General features: G+C 35.7%; 1 protein-coding gene across 1 annotated transcript in view; it reads left to right on the top strand.

The window, feature by feature from the left end:
- LOC150097350 (diacylglycerol lipase-beta-like) overlaps positions 1–20,147 on the top strand; it is a 290,177-nt gene that overhangs the window by 56,088 nt on the left and 213,942 nt on the right. Inside the window, exon 3 of the mRNA XM_090407293.1 lies at positions 72–237. Coding sequence (XP_090263419.1) covers positions 72–237 — 166 coding nt within the window. The remainder of the gene's footprint in view (positions 1–71; positions 238–20,147) is intronic.

Here is a 20,147-nt window from a genome sequence, read left to right as displayed (position 1 = left end):
TTATGATTGATGATTATTGATAATTTGAATTTATATATTTATTTTGTGTTTTTTTTTTTTTTTCTTTCCAGGTCAGTTGCAATTCTAGCTCTCTTTTTAAAAAATAGGAATAATCTTGGCTGTGCTGGTGAAAATCTTCTTCATACGTACTTGATAGGATTACAGATAGCACAAGCTGTTTTTATTATTTTGAATTGTTTTACAGTCTGGATTAGCACAAGAGGAACAATTACTCAGGTAGATAGTCTACTAGACCATATTTAACTATATAACCTTCTGTTTATCTTTTTGTCATTGAAATATTTTCACTGTTATCCCACAAAGAGAATTCTGTTCTGTATAGAAACTGCTTTTTGAAATGACACAGACTGATAAATTCATATAAGACCTAAAGTATGGGCATATTGTGTTTAAAGGGGGTGGGGGTTCATGCAACTATGATTTTTATGAACTTTGACTGTTTGTTGTTATGAATTAAAGTGTGGTAATGGGATACAAAAAGTAGTTGATGATTGCTGAAATTGTGAGGAAATGATATGGAACAATATATTGTTTTTGGTGGGATCCAAAAATTTTATAATGTAGAATTCTTAATTTAGAAATCTATAAGATTTGGAATAGATGGAGGAGTGGCAGGAGTAGATGATATTTGACCAGAAATGCTCAAGTATGGTGGTATAAAAGTCTTACAGTGGCTGCACTGCATAGTTCAGAAGGCCTGGACAGAGGGACGAATTCCCAATGATTGGAGTAGAGCTCTCATAAGGGAAATAAAACTGAATGTGAGAATTACAGAGGTATTTTCCTACTGAGTGTTCCTGGTAAGATTTATGCAAGTATACATGAGAAACGGTTGAGAAGAATTGTGGAAGAAAAGCTTGGTGAAGAACAAACTGGATTCAGGCCAAATAGAGGCTGTCAGGATCAGATTTTCACTTTACGACAAATAGTTGAGAAATCATGGAAATATAATAAAGATCTGTATTTAAATTTTGTCGATCTGGAAAAGGCATATGACAAGGTGCCAAGAGAGAAGCTATTCAATACGCTATAGTTATATGGTGTCAATGGGGCATTATATCAAGCAATACTTTGTCTTTATTTGAGTTGTAAGTCAGCAGTTAGAATTAAAGGAAGTACAGGAAGATGGTTTAATGTTAAATCTGGTGTGAGACAAGGATGTACATTATCTCCTCTGTTATTCTGTTATTCATTATCTATATGGATCACATTATGAAGGAAAGTATCAAAATTGGAGATGTTAATGTCAGCTCTTTGCTTTATGTGGATGATGCTATACTTCTAAATAAATCTGCTACTTTGCAAGAGTCCCTGACTAAATTAAATAACTGTTGTAATAGATATGGTATGAAGGTCAGCAATAAAAAGACAATGGCAATAGGCAGAATCATTAAAAATGTCAACTGCGTTGTGAATGGAGAACCTGTGGAACAAGTAAAACATTTCAGCTACTTAGGCACAATTTTTAGTGAAGATGGTAAGTTAAATATGGAAATAGACAACAGAATCAACAAAGCTGGTATGGTAGGAAGTCAATTGAATAAATTCGTATGGAATAAGAGAGAAATTAGTTGGAACATTAAATTAGCTGTATACAAGTTTTAACCGGATCCATAAATTATAACCAGTTTTAACTTATGAATCTGAGAGCTGGGTCAGAAGTAAAACACTTGACCAAAGACTAGAGGAGACCGCAGATATAAGAGTCCTGAGAAAGATTAGAGGCATGAAAAGATGGCATCAATGGCAATATCATATTAAAAACGAGGATATTAGGAAAGAACTTGACATTGTCAGCATCCAGAAATGCATTAGCAGAGCTAATCTCAGGTGTATGGTCACTTAAACAGAATGGGCAAGGAAAGTTGACCAAAACAAGTGTTCTCTGCCAGGTTGGCAGGAAAAAGACCTAGAGGAAGAACAAGATGTAGATGGATTGATACAGTAAAAAGTGCCGTAGAAGACAGAAATATAAGATCTGATAATATTGGAGTTTTGACAGTAACAGACTGATTTGGAGAAAAATTGTAGATAGGAAGTTAGTAATGATGTAAATTTTTCATGTAATATTATCATATCCTGTATACCCCTTGAGGATACATGGCAGGAATTTGATGATCATAAGATTTGGAGTTCCAAGTTGATATAAACTCTTGCTTAGCAAGCCTTAGACAATAAACTTTTTAGTGATTTTAGAGCAGTGATTTTACTCTTAAACCTTCAACTTTTACATCAGAAAACAGTTTCATCTTTGTAAGAAAATTTTCAAACACAATAAAACTTGATTTTAGAGCAGTTTTCTAATTCTCCAGAATGGACAGTGATTCTCTCCATTCTGGAGAATGAGAATTACTAAAGAATCAGAAAACTGTTCTAAAATTAAGTTATATTGTTTGAAAATGTTCTTACAAACATGAAACTGTTTTTTGATGTAAAAGTTGTAAAAGTTGAAGGTTTAACAGTAGCAGAGTACTAATTTGTAAAATTTCATCTTTCTTAACAACAAACATGAAATCTCTGTAAATATCTATAACATGGTTGTTATAGATATCTATATATGGAAATTTTCAGTTAAAATTAGGTATCTTTGAAACTGCAGAGCCAGTGATTACAACGAATTTATACAACAGCTTGGAACAGTGCCATGGCATAGAAGCTGGAAGATGTTCGAAGTGCATGGAAAGTAGTCAAGGTATGTTTAAGAGAAGTAGCATCAGACTATATGCCTAGATTAGGAGGATTAGGTAGGAGTTAAATATATGGCATCATTAAGCAGAACCTGTAAATAAATAAATAAAATAAAAAGTAGAGAGAATATAAAATTACCAATAAGCAATGAGCAGTACAGAGCATAGGCAAGAAGGATAACCACAATGATAAGGCAAAATCAGATTATAAGTGGAAATTAGCTGAGCAAGCCAAAGGAAATCCCGATATGGATTTTCTTTTGTCTGATAAAAATGTGTGGCAAAGGTATGTGAGTTCAGTGGTAAAAGCAGTGTCATTGGAACAGGTAGCTCTCTCTCTGTGTGTGCGCACATGTGCACACACACTTTTAGGATATCATTTTGTTGGGTTGGATGATTGTGTGGTTGTTTGTGTAAATATCTTCCAGTGCATGTGTGTATTTGGCTTATAAATAGAAAATATAATGAACTATTTGAAAGGTAGGTGCTTGTAGGATGGACACAGTTATTTGATTTTTTTTCTGTTATGTAATGGATTTTTGAATGGTGGCTGTTTTTAATGCACTAAAAATGTATCTAATGTGTCTGGACCATGTGAACAAATAGCAAACACATCTTATACATATCGCAGCCAAACCACATGTTGGAGGGTGGCTGCGGTTCTCTAGTTCATTTAGAAATTGGCTACAGGGCCCATTGCGGTTCCATCCACTTTATATATTTTTTCTTTCCATATATTCACAGCAAATCCCAAAGATATACAGAATGCTTAATAAATATAAGCTCTATGCCACATGCAAACTGTATATCAAAGAAGCAATGTGCATCTTTTTCACCTAAAGACAAACTATCTGTTATTGCATCCAGGATCACATGATGTGCTGTGTACTTATGACCTGGCTTACTATGGACATACAGGAAGATCTGTTGACATCCATCTTGGAGAACATTAAATACATTGGCCACTGTTGCTATGACAAGTTGAGACTGGCAAACTTGCTTTGGACATCTCTTCACACAGGATTTGATGGAAAAACCAAAGCACTACATACAAGTCATTACAGATCGACAGGACTATTTTTGAAGTCAGTAACAGCTGTTAGACATTCCTCAAACACCAATAAATATAGCTGTTTCAGTGTTCCAAAAATTTGGGAGAGTCGTTTTAATTGTGACAGCAGGAGATCATTAGCTAAATAATTAAATAATTATTTGATTTATTTTCTTTGTGTTGTGAATTAAACTGCAAAAAATCAGTCCTTTCTTCTTGGTTGAAAAAAGATCCCATTTCCTGATCTTCTTCTAGATCGGTGTTTCTCAAAGTGTGGTACGCGGACACCGGGGGATCCGCGAAAGGTCTTCAGGGGGTCTGTGGCAATTTTTGGCTATGCATCATTAATGCATGGAATAAAATTTAAGTTTGAGATCGTAAAACGTTTTCCTATTGTATCACTGAATAAGGTACAGAGACATCTGCAGGCTGTGTAATATGTTTCTCAACAAATAGTGCAATTAGAGACAACTGGGTAAAAACGGAACTAATGAATCGCATGACCCCTCCCACATAAAATGCTGTATAGTAGACAATCAAAACCATATGGTTCACCGGCAACATATGGTTTTGTTTGAGTGAATGTGTTTCAGATATTATATAAGGCATTCGGTTGAAGAGAATTAGCATTTCAACTGAACTGTCAGCTTGCTTTTGTCAATTAGTAGCACGATCTTTTGTTAATACCACACCAATCATATGGACGTCTTCATAGCTGCTTTATCTCTACTGGCCTACCATTGCTGTCTGTTTCGAGTTCCGCTTTCACTAGCCATTTGTTGAAGGACTGTTCGTTAAATACAGTTTTTTTTTTTTTTTTTAGCTTTCAAATTCTTAAGTATGGATCACTGGTTAAAGACTGGATTTTTAAAATGTGCAAAAGAGAGGAACATACTAGATACAAGTAGCTGTCAGCAACAAGAAAATGTTGATATTGTATCTGGATCAAGTGAAATTGATGTGTGTGTCGTCTGACATCTCTAAAGAACCAACTAGGAAGAAGATGAGAAAACTTTGTAAGTACGATATAAATTACTTGAAATGTGGATTTTCATGGACGGGAAATGAAGAGGAACCTATTCCATTATGTGTAATTTGCGGTGAAACTTTAAAAAATGAAAGCATGAAACCATGTAATTTAAATCGCCATTTTGAATCGAAACATAATGAATGCAAGGACAAACCTGTCGAATTTTTTCAAAATAAACTAAAAAATTTAAAAGAATCTCAAAAAGAGGTGAAAACATGAAGACTTTAGAAGCTTCATAGCGTGTGTCGCTGTTAATAGCAAAAAAGTGGTGCAGCGGAAACAATTGGTGAAACTTTGGTCAAGCCTGCAGCAAAAATAATAGCGGAAATTATGATCGGAGATAATGCAAAAAGATCTTTTGATCGGATTTGCCTTTCAAATAGTACCATTCATCGAAGAATCACTGAAATGGCTGAAAATATAAAACAAACATTGTTATCCGATATACGTAAGAGTCGTTATTATGCGTTGCAGGTAAATGAATCCACTGACATTACAAATTTTGCAAATCTTCTAGTGTTCATTAGGTACGAAAAAAATCAAAAAATTCAGGACGATCTTTTATATTGCCAACCCTTGCCAGAACATACAACAGGAGAAGAAATATTCAACAGCATAAATACCTTTATGCATCAAAACAAACTTGATTGGAAAATTGTGTTGGAATAAGCACGGACGGAGCGAAATCCATGATCGGATCTAAAAAAGGGCTTGTTTCAAGGATTCAAGCTGTTGCACCAAATGCAAAGTCGACACACTGCTGCATACACAGGGAGGCTTTGGCTACACATATGATGTCTACAGGCCTAAGAAAAGTTCTTGATGAAGCTGTAAAAATCATAAATTATGTTAAAAGCCGTCCTCTAAATGCCAGACTTTTCTCTCAATTTTGCAAAGAAATGGGAAACAACTATACACAACTTCCATACCGATGTTCGTTGGCTTTCTCATGGAAAAGTTCTTACTCATTTATTTGAACTTCGGAATGAACTACAAGTTTTTCTTGATGAAAAGTTTGAATTGAAAAAGTATTTACATAATTGGAAATGGCTCAGTCAATTAGCATACCTGGCAGATATATTTACTGTATTAAATAGTCTTAATTTATCTTTACAAAGCAAGGAAATTTCTATATTTCATGTCCAAGATAAAGTGAACACCACGTTGGCAAAAATGAAGTTATGGCAAAAGCGGGTTGGTAATGGAGAATTTGACGCATTTTCATCGCTTCATGAATTGCTCGCAAGTTCAAATGAACAAATTGATGAGGATGTGAAAATTACTATCATGCTTAAAAAACTTGCAAATGAATCTAGAAAAGTATTTCCCTGAATTGGACATTAATATTGAGTGGATAAGATACCCTTTCAATAAAAACAAATTTATGCCAAAGGGTCTACGTCATTAGAAGAACAACTTTTAGAACTAGCTTCTGATGGTTTCCTAAAAAATAAATACAGTGAGAATACGTTATCATCATTTTGGCTACAAATACAGAATGAACTTCCTGAATTAACAGATAAGCTGTAAGGTTCATTTTTCTATTTCCAAGTTCATATCTGTGCGAAGTTGGATTTTCGGCCCTTGTAGATATTAAGACGAAGAAAAGGAATCGCATTATAGATTTCGAACCGCATCTGAGATTGAAATTAACAACTATAGAGCCAAATTTTGCTGAAATTTATCTCACCATAAGCAATTTCAGTTGATGATAAATTATTTCAAGTAAGTAAAACTTTATAGTATGTATATTATTTCTGGGAAAACACACCCCGCAGTTAGACAAGGCCATCATAGTAGACAGACAAGACAATGAAGCAATGCTCAGAATATCGGAAACAATAGCTATAAAGTGTGGCACGAACTCTATCAACGTACACAGGCCCTACATAATCTCCGAGGTATGGAAGCTTCACAACATAAAATTGAGGTCACAACCCCGACCAATTGGCGACAACACAAACACTTCAAAAGCAGAAGCACCTACCCGACCTGACATAGCATCCACTTTCCCAATGTGTTCAGATGACGACCACGAATAGTCGAAACGGACTGCACCCCGTCAACCACCTTCCCCTTCCCCCCTCCCTATTTTAAAAAATCAACCCTTTCACCTTTTCCCCACCCTATATGATATAATATATATGTTTATATATATTACGGAAAAAAACCAAGGTTTTTCTAACTTAATTCTACCAAATTGCCTACCCCCCCCCCCCCACTCAGTAGTTTTTCGACATCGCAGAAAGAGGAAAAGCCGCAACACCCAGAAAAAGGTCTGTGTAAATTTCTATTCCTTATGCTACATATACTTTTTGGTACATTTACACTCACAATGCCCTAAGAATCCATGAGTAAATAGCCAATGACATTTAAACAGGGGCACTCCTAAACTGAAGCAGGCAAAATAGCTGTAATTATAATACTTTATAGTATCTTTGTAAAGTTTGTTCTATTAAAAATAAATCATATTTTTTGTTTACATGAACATATAAATTCAAATAAAATAGATATTTAATTTTTTAATATTTTAAATTAATTTATTCGTTTTAATTAATTTATTTTTGAATTAATTAGGGGTACTTGGTAATAATGAAAATTTAAGAAGGGGTCCGCAGATATCTGAAGTTTGAGAAACACTGTTCTAGATGATCAGATCTCTCTCTTTTCAGCCAGTGTATATCTCAAGGCTTTCTTGGCATGATACTAATTATCCTATTGACTTCTCTTGGTTGTATACTGTATGCTAATAGGATAGTATAGTGTTATCTTCTTAAATATGTATGCTTATCTAGCGAAGAATAAATTCAGAAATACTGTGTTCCTAACAATTCTGGCTCTATTGATGATGCATACAATCTGCAAACTGATCATCTTTCTCTTCTAGATTTTAACATAATCATGAATGTGTTGTTTTTAAGAATAATATTCAACTCAGTTATGTTTTTTTCAGAAGATTGACCCATCCTACAGTTAGTAAAGTGAATTATCACAGTTTGCTGGTTTCTTTGTTATAAGTTTTTATTTCTATATATTCTTTTATTTACTCATGAAGATAGCCCTAACACAAAGGCTGAAATGTTGAGTGTGGTGATTTATTTTTGGTAATAAATATTTATTTGTTCTCTAGATGGTAGTTTAATTTGTATTTTCCACTTACAACATTAGTTCTCTTCTGTACAGCTGTACAAAAATTCCAGTTTCTAACCTTAGATTACTATTTGTGTTGAGTGGGGCACTAACCTTTCTAAAAATTCTCAATTCCATACAGTGGAGGGGCAGTTCAGCCAGTTAATGACCTTTCCATTAGTCTCGTTCCCATCTTGAGCACATAATCTATTTTATGTATTCTCTATATTATGGATACTGTTCATCTGAACTGACATCCAACATTCTCCTTCTTTCCCCTAAACCTATTAATATATGCATAACAGCTGCTCACAATCCTTGTAAATCACTCTAAATTAAATATTCAAATTAGTCTGTTCTTCTTTCATTCTTTCTACTTCTCTTTGGAACATCCTCACCCTCATCTAGTGTTTCCAAATTATTGTAACATGCAGTAATTCAAAAAAAAAAAAAAAACCTCTATAGTTGGTTTTTTGTTTCTGTCATTTCAAGCCCCTGCATTATACACATAATCATAATAATGTACTACATTATGCAACCTCTGTGTGTTTTGGATGGGATTAATATATGCATATCATAAAATTCCTGATATGCACATGATACTATGATTGTACCGTGTGATTAAGTTTGTTATCACCAGTTTCCTATCAACATTTAGTTCCAAATGAATCTATAATTTATCAAGAGTCTGTTGTGAACAGATTTAACATTCAATCAATCCATTAGATCTGGGTCTTTTCTGCCATCCTTGCATTAAACACATGATTTGCTAACTTATCCATTCTGTTTAAGTGACCACGCCACCTTACATAAGCTTTACTCTCATGTTTTTGAATGTTAACAGTGTCAAATTCCTTTTTGATAGCCTAATTTCCATATGATTCTGCCATTGATAATATCTTCACTTCCCTAATTTTTCTGAATTCTTATATCTGTCTGTCATATCTGGTATTTGATCAATTGTTTTATTTCTAATCCATCTCTCAGATAAACTTGGTTTGAATGCTGTCTTGTATATTACTAGTTTAGTGTTTTGTTTAATTTTTCTCTTTCGGTAAATAATGGAAAAATCAAAACTTGATGGTATTTTCTATTTTGTTATTCTTATTCTGTGTTCTGTTTCCATATTTAATTAGCCATCTTCACTTAAAAATTGCACCTTAAAAGCTGAAGTATTTTGCTTGTTTGTTCTCCATTGAGAATGCAGTTGAGATTCTCCATTAACATGGAAAATCTCCATTTATCCTCTATCTTAGCTTTTTCCACCTTCATAGATATTTATCTTCTATGTTTCTTAACTTAAATTTCCCAATGGATTTTATTTTGTCAGTTTTGCACATTAGATTTTTTACATTTTTTTTTATTCTCTTAATCTGCAGACTTACTTGCTAGAACTTTCAATATGCTTTCTTCTTTTCCAAGACTAATCCATTAACTGTTTGAGTCCACCATCACATGGTTTGATTTTTCTATATATTTGCAGACAACTTCACCACATACCTCCTTATTTTAATCATTGGTTTCTTGAGATTTTGCAACTCTCTCCAAAGTTATAAGTTAAGGGGATAAAAATCCCTTATTGTTTTTCAGCCAGTAAGCGAAACTAAGATCGAAAACTAGGATCTGTAACGTTTCATGCCGACAAACTGTCGGCGTATCCAAGCGTAAGTGACCACTTGGTAGTGCCACACCACGGCAACTCGTTGCAAAGGTGGAGCAAGCTCCCTCACTGTTCTTGATATTTTCTCATAATGTAAAAACACACAGCTCTTAGGAGATGTAGTACTGTCTTTACATTATGAGGAGAAGTCACTGATGTGGCACTACCAAGTGGTCACTTACGCTTGGATACGCTTGGATATCTTCGTCGGAATGAAACGTTCGCTATCCATTTCCAAACCTGGGGAATTGAAAAGTCATTCTCAGGTAAGTTTGCTATGCTGCCAGTGTACTGTGCAAGAAATCTAAATAAAATATCTTGAAACTACACATAAGTGTTAGTATTGTGAATGGACTAAGAATTAGATAATCCAGAAACCCTAGCCTGGAGACCAAACATAGAACTTTTTCAAGCTACTTCGGTCCTTCAGTAATCAGAGTGGTGGTCTCACACTGGACATTAAAAAATCATCTATCACCTAAAGACATTCACAAACATCAATATCCATAGGGGTTTCGAAACCATTATCTATTAACTGGAGAGCAGACATGCTAGCTAGGTCAGCTAAGATGGCCTATCTTTTATTTACTTTTTCTAACTTTTGCTTTTGTATCATCTTACAGAAACTCATACTTAATTTAATCCACTTGTGAATATCAGTAAATAATCATTCTAAATTCATTAAATTTTTATTTGGAGGTGTGCAGGATATTATAATAGGATATAATAAATGGTTTCATGAAAAGTAGGTGCCCTCCCTCAATGAGTCTTTGAACTCCCTGGAGGTGTCAAGTAATAATAATGATTACTAACTTCCTGTTGACAATTTTCCTCCAAGAGCCTGTGCAGCTCAGTGGATGTGGTGTTTGCACACCACAGTGCTTGACTGCACGAAGGAAGACTTGCTTTCAAATCTAGTCGGCGACTACAGGAAATATTTCTAAAATTTTTTAGACCGGTTCCCGAGTTAGTCGATCTCTGACACGGGCAAGTGAGTTTTTTCTCCCAGAAACTCGGATTTTTCGTTCTGTAAACTCAAGAAAATCGACCGTAAAACCCACGTTTTTTCAGATATTAAAAATATATTGTTAGGCTCATGGACCACGAGATGGCGGCACTTGTTGAGCCATCTCTCTTCACTGTGTGCCGCTTAATTAGTGATAGCCTTGGGCCAGCTATCTCTGATTGGGTGTCATTACAGATTGAACTGCCCACTCAGTCTCCAAATGTTAGATAGGGCGAAAACAGCCTCGCCTACTCCCTATATGGGAATAAAAAGGCGTTAGCTGATTTGATATGATAATCTTATCGATCAGAACGCCAGTTTTTCAAATCTTACGAGGGTGCGTGTGCTGAAAAGTTGTTTTGTTTAGTATTTTGGCTAATTTCAGGTTATGAAGAGAACAGGACAGAACAGTTTATGAATCTAATTTTTGTCTCTACTGACGACTCAATTTATGAGGTATGGTCTGGCCTAATACCCTCTCTAGTTTGTTACTAATAATGAAGCAAAACTAAAACATATAAAATATAATGATATGAGCTGAATAATATTTTAAGCATGGTAATTTTCATAAACTGTCCCATTACCATATCAAGTCAAAAAATTATGTGGGTAATTTGTAACAAATATTGAAATATGTTATTACTGCTTCAAGCAAAAATTATTGTGTTCACAAGATTTTTACAATTATATTTAATCAAAATTTGATTTTTCTGTTTAACAAAGAATAATAAAGTCACTTAAGTGTTAGTGCTGAGAGGAAACCTCCACATAGACTGCAAGGAATGTGAAGAAACAACTAGAGCTTCTGATCTAGTGTAGATTGCAGAGTTTGGTAGATAGGAGAAAAAGAGATGATATGATGGAGAACTTCAAGTTAGTGAAGAAATTTTAAGAGCAGATGGCTAGATGGGAAGAATGAGAAGCCATACATGGAAGTTATATAAGATGTGAGGAAGGATACGAGTAGTAATTTTTTTTTTTTACATGGAGAGTGATTGATGAGTGGAATGCATTTGTGAATGCAGGGAGAGTGAAGATTACAAGTTCAGTATGATAGACTTGTTGCTAGTTAAGTGGGCCTTGCACAATGAGTCTACCGACTTCATGGAGGTTACTATAATAATAATGTCTAGCCATCACCTTCACATAGTGCACCCTGTTACTAGGTATCCACCTGGATACTGAATGAAAGTAGATGGGCTGACAATTTAATATTTAGCTTACAAAATCCTGTATTCTGTATTGGTTTAAATGAGAAGCAAAATTGATTTTACAAAATGATGACATACCACACGAGGCACTGATAAGTTAAATCAGGTCCAACTGTTTTTGTCCGGGAACCAGGATGAATAGTGATAATTTAACACATTATAGGATTTAATGGAATTAAATACAGCATATATAAATAAACACCACATTGAATCACTCCTATATTTCTTCTTAGTCACTGAGACATTCTCAGGAAGCAATATTAAAATTGCAAAAACACACAAATTTGCACAAACAATAAGTGGAAATGATCAGATTGAAAGTTTGAAGTTCTATGAAGGGCACTCTCTATGGGTGCTGTTGGCTAGCCTTAGCTGTGTTGGGAGGGAGGCCTAAGAATGAAGGTTTCCCAAATCTTGGAAAGTTTAATACAACCATATTTATTAAGATTAGGTCATTTTTTAATTTTGCTGCTTATTCTGAAAAAAAAAAAAGTCTTTCAAATTTGTATTTTTTGTGGTGAAGCATAGTAGTTTTTTACATTTGATTCTGTGCAAGGTATGGTCAGCAAGTCCTGACTGACCATACTTATGACAACAAATGTATTTTTTATGTTCTTCTAGACAGATGTTAGCAGATCTCCCAGTTTGTAAGCTGCAGGAACAAGGAACTTTATAAACACCTGGAACTGATAGAGGAGGTAGATGATCCTTTGGAGAGCAGATAAGGGTAGCCAGCTTTAGATAAGGTTTGAATGATGTGCAGAGATTGTACTTTTTTTTAGAGTTCTGGCTATTTTATTAGAGGTGCTATGGATGTATGGGATGATTATAGCATTACTGTAGTCTGCATGTTGAGAGGAATGCAAGGAACAATTAATTTGTTGATCTTTTTGGCATTATAGCCATTGGACGGGCAAATAAAGGAGAGTTCAGCAGTAAGATTAGCCTTGATAGAACAGAAATTGGAGGCTCTGAAATTCATTCTTCATATATTAAAAATTCCATTCATTTCAAATATTTAATCCAAAATTAATTTTAGACTAATAAAGATATCATAATAAGCTTTGATGCCATCTCCCTTTTTTATCAATATCTCTTTTTCTTAAACCCTTAATTTACTAAAAACTGTTTTCTCCCCAGATTGATCTTTTTAATTTTATCATTCATTCTACAGCTTGAGGGTATAGCCCTGGGCTCTCTATCCAATTATTATATGGAGCATTTTGAAAAACATATTCTTGATACTGATATCCCCAAACCTTTTAGCTGGCTAACGTATATTTGTCCTCAAGGGCTCACTTTAGTGAGTACGGGCATGGCAAACCTGAGGTACCTGATGCTGGACCATGCCTTACTTCATGTAATATACATCTGTTATATTATCTGTAGACTGGTCCCTCCCCTTTTTTCTTTCCTTCTTCCTTTTCTTCTTGATACCTTCCCCCCCAATGCTATTATTCGAGGGCTAGGGGTGAATCTTTCCTATTTTGCTATTTCATCTTATGTGGAAAGGGCCTCTGCAACCCTACCACTTTCTTCTTGCAGTGACTTCACTCCAAAATGCTACTATGATTGTGCCTAATAATGCATCTCATGCTGCATTGGCTGTCGTGCAGAATAATCAGAGCCGCGTTCAGGGCTTAGGCAGAGGGTCTTGTTCGAGAAGTATATTACAGTCTCCATCAAAAGTCAGTGATATCGTGAATGAGCAACACAGAATGTATAAGATTAATCTTAGAAAGGAATTTTACATAGGTACATGGAATGTCCGGGGTTTACAGATAGGTACTCTTGAGATTGTCTGTAAAGAGATGGATAGGTATAAAATTAACATCTTGGGAATTACAGAGACCAGATGGAATGGAGAAGGTCACTTCAAAAGACAGGATGGTAAGCTAGTTATTTACTCAGGTGGTGACTCAAAACATCATGGGGTAGCTGTGATACTCAGGCAAGAAGCCTTCTTGGTTATAACCCCATTAATGATAGGATACTCTCCATTAGACTTAAGGCTCAGCCTACCAATGTATCAATTGTGGTAGTTTATGCACCCCACACAGATAGGCCTGAAGAAGAGAGTGAATTCTATGAAAACTTACAAACTGTTTTGGACTTCCTACCAAGGAAAGACATACTGTACATCTTAGGAGACTTAAATGCAAAAGTGGGAAAGAGTGTGAAAGTCAGGCTGGAGTGTGGCATGTTTGGTCTGGGTGAACGTAACACCCATGGTGAAAGACTGTTGGAATTTGCCCGTGCTAACAGATTAGTTATTACCAATACCTGCTTCCAGAAACATCCACGATGGACCTGTACTTGGACATCTAACATTGATAGGTCAAGGCACCAGATTGATTACATCCTGGCTCTCCAGCAGTGGAAGACAAACATCTCTGATGTGCATACTTGTCCTGGAGCTGATTGTGGTACAGACCATCAGCTGGTAAGAGCCAAAGTAAGACTAAGACTCCGAAAACTTCCAGGTCAGGCACATTCCACTAGATTGGATGTTAGAGTAATTCCTAGTGGATTCACACAAGAAACATCAACTCGGCTGGATGATTTTTTTGGAGACCAATGAGGAAATCTCACCAGAAATGCTTTGGGAAGGAGTCAAGATGATAATACAGGATACAGCGAAGACGTATCTCGGCTCAATAAGAAAACCAAGAGACCCATGGATATCAGATTCAACATGGGAACTAATCAAAAGAAGGCGGTTGGAAAAACAAAGAGACACAGGGACCGAAGAACACAAGAGATTACATAGAGAAATCAGAAGAGCCATCATGCAGGACAAGGAAAGTTCTATACTAATAAATGTGAAGAAATAGAGTTCCAGATGAGAAGGCATAATTATAAAAGGATGTTTTATTTAGTTCGTGACGTAAAGCACAAGTTTAAGCCTAAATTGAATGTCATCAAAGACAGGAATGGATCATTACTAACAGAAGAGTTGGAAATCAAAAACAGATGGAAAGAATACTGTGAGGAACTGTGCAACAGAGTGAATAAAGAAAATGTGGAGTCCTCCGGCAAAGAAAATTTTGATTTGGAACCTCCTCCACTTAGGCATGAAGTTGAAAGAGCAGTTAAGCAACTCAACAGCAATAAGGCCCCAGGTGCAGATGAAATCCCAACAGAGTTAATTAAGGCCACAGGGGATAGAGGGATAAAAGTGTTTCATAGATTGATTACAAGGATATGGGAGACTGGAAGAAGTCAGTTTTCATACCACTACACAAGAAAGGTGATAAGAAGGCATGCAAGAATTATAGAACTATTAGTTTGATATCTCATGTAAGCAAAATTTTATTAAAGATCATGCTAAATAGAATTGAGGCCAAAGTTGAGGCAGAGATGCCCGAGGAACAAGCAGGTTTTAGGAAAGATAGGGGCACCAGAGATCAGATCCTTTGCCTTAGACAGATGCCCTAACCCAAATGCTTCCCCTCCCCACATCCGAGACCATCCCATTCTTTACTTGTCTGTTCACACATTCACTACCTATTTGAAAATAAGCCTTTCACTTTTCCATTCATAAGCACTCCTTCAATCTCTTCATCCTTACTTTGCACTTATTATGCTCCCTTCCAGTAGCAGCATCTCCAGATGACTCGCACCAAAACCATTCATATGGGATGAGTTTATCAAACTCATCCCATACATATTCACAAACTGTACTTCTTTCTCTTCATATATTTCCACTAACATACCATTAATATTCTTTGCTCTCTTTAACTCATCACTGCCATATCTGGGAATACACTATTTACCATTAATTGTCTGTACACTTTTGCAATTTATAATTGATACCAGCAGGCGAACCTTAATATCGGGTATGTCCACCTTTGGCTTTGATCACATCCTGTACCCTTTGAAGGAGGCTTTCCACCAATGTGTGGCAATCAGGTGGAATTTGTCTCCATTCTTCCATCAGCGCAGCACTGAGTTCAGCAACAGATCAAGGACGTGCTGCTCTGGACCCAATATCTGCTCCAGTTTGTCCTACAGGTGTTCGATGGGGTTGAGGTCAGGACTCTGCACAGCCAGGGCTGTCATTTAACAGTCATCTCTTCATACCATTCCATAACAGCTTCAGCCATGGGGCATTGTCGTCTTGATAGTTACATGGGTCCATTGCATAAAATCTCCACGGTGTAGACAGCATCTGATTAACCAGAATATCAAGGTACTGAGCTACCTTCATGGAACCACGGACAATGACCAGTTGTCCTACTCCAAACCAGCTGAATGCATCCCACACCATGACTCCACCACTACCAAATTTTACTGTCAGTACAACACACTGTGGTAACATGCATTTACCAGGCTGTCTACACACCCACACCCTGCCATCAGACTGGAAACAGGTGAACCTTGATTCATCACTCCAGAGTACTTTTCCACTGGTCAATCGTCCAATTCACATACTCTTTACACTAGGACAGAAGTGTCGCCTTGTTTGTTGTTGTGATGTTTGACTTGTGAGCTTCTGCTCTTCTGTTGAATTCCAGTAATTTTAGCACACTCCTCTCCTTTCCCTGTGAGTCATTTTTGGTGTCCACCCTTTGTGTTTTTCTCACTAGTAATGATGTCAGAGCTTCTCCATTTGTTGATCATATTGCCAACCATTGATTTTGGATGCTCCAGTTGAGCGACAATGGCACATATGGACATGCCAAAATTTGTGACAAGCCCATGATGACACCTCTCTCGAAGTTGATGAGTTCACATCGTGTTGCTATACCACCTGTATTCAAATGCTACAATGAAGTACTGCTTCCTACTAACTGTACACCGGTTTTTATGTTGTTAACAAACCTGGAATGTTCCATACCTTCAAATAACAGGTGTGTCTGGATAATTATTGGTTGATAGTGTATATTGACTACCTTTCTTACAATACGATTTTATTCTTCTGAACAACTTTTAATATCAATTCTTACATTCTCCTTGTATCCATGCTGAATGTCATTTTCTGATGTCATGCTGTCAGAAGTGGAAACATACATTGGGAATAAGACTATTACACTTTTTTTATAATCTTTGTCAAGTAGCTTTATTTTATCCTCCTACATGTTTCACCAATCTTTTTCTATTGGCTTCCTCAGGGAATACAAACTAGTAAGCTAAAATGAAGGTTACAGACTAGGTTATAACTGATAATTCTAATTCATACAAAAAATTGGTATTGTGCATGACAATGTGCATGTCTCGTTAACATGATTTATTCGTTATGGCTCATTACGTAATTGTTATGAAAGTTCATTTCTTTGATGTTTAATGATCTGATAAAAGTTTTCCAAATTTCTGGTAAAATTAGACCTTGATTCTTGTTTAGGTTTTCAGTTTTACGGGCGACTGTAGCTGCTTCTTTAAAGGTTCTTGAATGGTAGTTATCTTCTATGTATGGCATAAGGCTCTTATCCCACTCAATATGATGGTTAGTAGAGGCAAAGTGGCATGAAAGGCCTGAAATGTCTTGTCTGTTATTTCTGACATATCCTATGTGTTCTTTTTTTCTCGTTTCAAAGCTTCTAGAAGTCTGACCTACGTAACTAATACCTTTATTTTATCCTCCTACATGTTTCGCCAATCTTTTTCTATTGGCTTCCTCAGGGAATACAATTGAACATAATAGAATACAATAGAGGTCTGACCTACGTAACTAGTTACGTAGGTCAGACCTCTAGAAGCTTTGAAACGAGAAAGAAAGAACACATAGGATATGTCAGAAATAACAGACAAGACATTTCAGGCCTTTCATGCCACTTTGCCTCTACTAACCATCATATTGAGTGGGATAAGAGCCTTATGCCATACATAGAAGATAACTACCATTCAAGAACCTTTAAAGAAGCAGCTACAGTCGCCCGTAAAACTGAAAACCTAAACAAGAATCAAGGTCTAATTTTACCAGAAATTTGGAAAACTTTTATCAGATCATTAAACATCAAAGAAATGAACTTTCATAACAATTATGTAATGAGCCATAACGAATAAATCACGTTAACGAGACACGCACAATACCAATTTTTTGTATGAATTAGAATTATCAGTTATAACCTAGTCTGTAACCTTCATTTTAGCTTACTAGTTTGTATTCCCTGAGGAAGCCAATAGAAAAAGATTGGCGAAACATGTAGGAGGATAAAATAAAGCTACTTGACAAAGATTATAAAAAAAGTGTAATAGTCTTATGAATAATTGTCAAGAAAAAATTCAATACATTGAGAATGTTTGTATTGTATACCAGAAGGCACTAGATTTCTAACCATCTTCTGAAGATGCTGATTAGAAATCCAGTAAAGTATTAGTAAGTCGGTAAGTTAAATTTATTTATATTTGGTGTTCTGATTAGCAGTTAGATAATTTGTGTTAAATCATTACTAATGACAAAAAGTTTCTCTTCCACTTTGATATGTGGAGATAGAGAAGGGAAGCTAGGTTGAGACATGAATATTGAAATTTTCAAGTAAGATGATCCCACTCTTTAGGTAATTAGACTTCAGAAGATCAAGCTGCAGAGATAATAAAAAAAAGATATCAGAATATTAGAATATAAAGAGCAGTAAATACAATAAATGACAGTAAAATACAGTTGTGTTGCTGGTATTCTTACCACATAAAACTGCTGGAATTTAAAATAGTTTAATTACTAACCACCTTCATGTGTTTCACATCATTAAGAGAAATAAGTGAATAAACTAAAAATGAAAGTCTTCAAATTCTGAAAATCATGTTGCTCCTATATTTGAAATTATACAAAACAAAGCTATTTTTGGTAATGGAGCATCCCCTTTTTTTAAGAATTATCCAACTAGGATAGAGAGATTCTGAAAAATTGGATTATATTAAATAAGGATTAATAATTTGACATATCTGTGTGCATTTTTGAAGATAAGGATGAAGCAGTACTTTGGACCAGGATGTGAGGAGATTGAGTTGATATGTAATTAGAAGGTGTTAAAGATGAAGAACTGATAATCTGATTGTAGATATACTTATCAGATAGCCAAAAACATGAATAAACCAATAACAAAGAAATGAACTAAAACTAAGAATTTTAAAGAACTGAAAATCAAAAATAAAAAGGAACTTAAAACCTGTTATGCACATGGCAAGTTAGCAACATGATGAGTGCTGGCCATTTCGTTTTAAAACATCAGATATGGAACAAAAGTAACTGTATGCTTGCCACGTAATTTAAGGAAAGGATATATTAAGAGGAGTTTATATGGATTGAGAGTATTGGAGAGTTAATTGGTTTGAGAGTATCAGAGTGTTTAATTGATGTGAGAGTTGTGGGGATTAATTTATTTTATCTAATTGCCACATGAGGGAAAGAGAGAGTATATGGGGGGGGGGGGGGGTCTTTTCCATTTATGGCATACTGAGTGGTATGCTAAAATACCAAAATGTATGGTGTGTCACATATACACTATCTACCAATAATTGTCCAGACACCCTTGTTATTTGAAGTTATGGAACATGGAATAGAGATTTGCAAGTTGGCCAACTGTGTCAGGCAGACTGCAAACGAGACAATATAAAAGAACAAACAGGTACATTATTATGTCTGTACACGAATGCAGGAGTATCAGAAACAAGGGGATAGTTTGTTGCAACCACAGATATGTAATTCGATATATATGTAATACTGAGACCTGGCTATCAGAATCAGACCTACTAACTGGTATCGAGTGTCAAGGGTACAGTATTTTTAGGAAGGATAGGAGAGGAGGGGTGTGCTGCTAATGATATCAGAGGTCTCAACTCTAGGTGGATTCACTTGAATCCACGTAGAGTTGAGACCTATGATTGTAGTACTACTGTTAACAGTATTTCGTGTGGCAATGAGTTTGAAGCCGTCTAGTGTGAGATGGAATCTAACAAGATCAATTACTTTTGGGGGTGTTGTTACAGACCTGATGGATTGGTTGCTAGTGATGAAGAAATGCATCACCAAATAGAAAAGATGAGCACAAAAAGAGTAATCATAATGGGAGACTTTAATTATCCAAATATTGATTGGGTAACAGTAGAATCTCATGATAAGAATGAAAATGCATTTATTGAGCTGTTGCAGGACAACTTCCTAAAGCAGCATGTGACAGAAGGAACTTGAAGGCAAAGAGTGTTACATTTGATTATAGTGTCAGAGGGCGTTTCAGTTAAAGACGTAACTATTCTGTCTCCAGTTGGTGACAGTGATCATGCAGTACTCACTTGGGAAGTGACTAAGTTTATGAATGTTCCATTCAGAAAAGGTTACATGCTGAACTACAAAGCAGGAAATTATGACCAACTGAGGAGTATACTGAGTTCAGTGGAATGGGATCGGTTGCT

This window comes from Typopeltis vanoorti, chromosome 17 (genome assembly GCF_054136105.1).
Source record: "Typopeltis vanoorti isolate ZY-2024b chromosome 17, IOZ_Tvanoo_1.0, whole genome shotgun sequence".
Classification (NCBI taxonomy): domain Eukaryota; kingdom Metazoa; phylum Arthropoda; class Arachnida; order Uropygi; family Thelyphonidae; genus Typopeltis; species Typopeltis vanoorti.
This window is presented reverse-complemented; position numbering and strand designations above follow the sequence as displayed.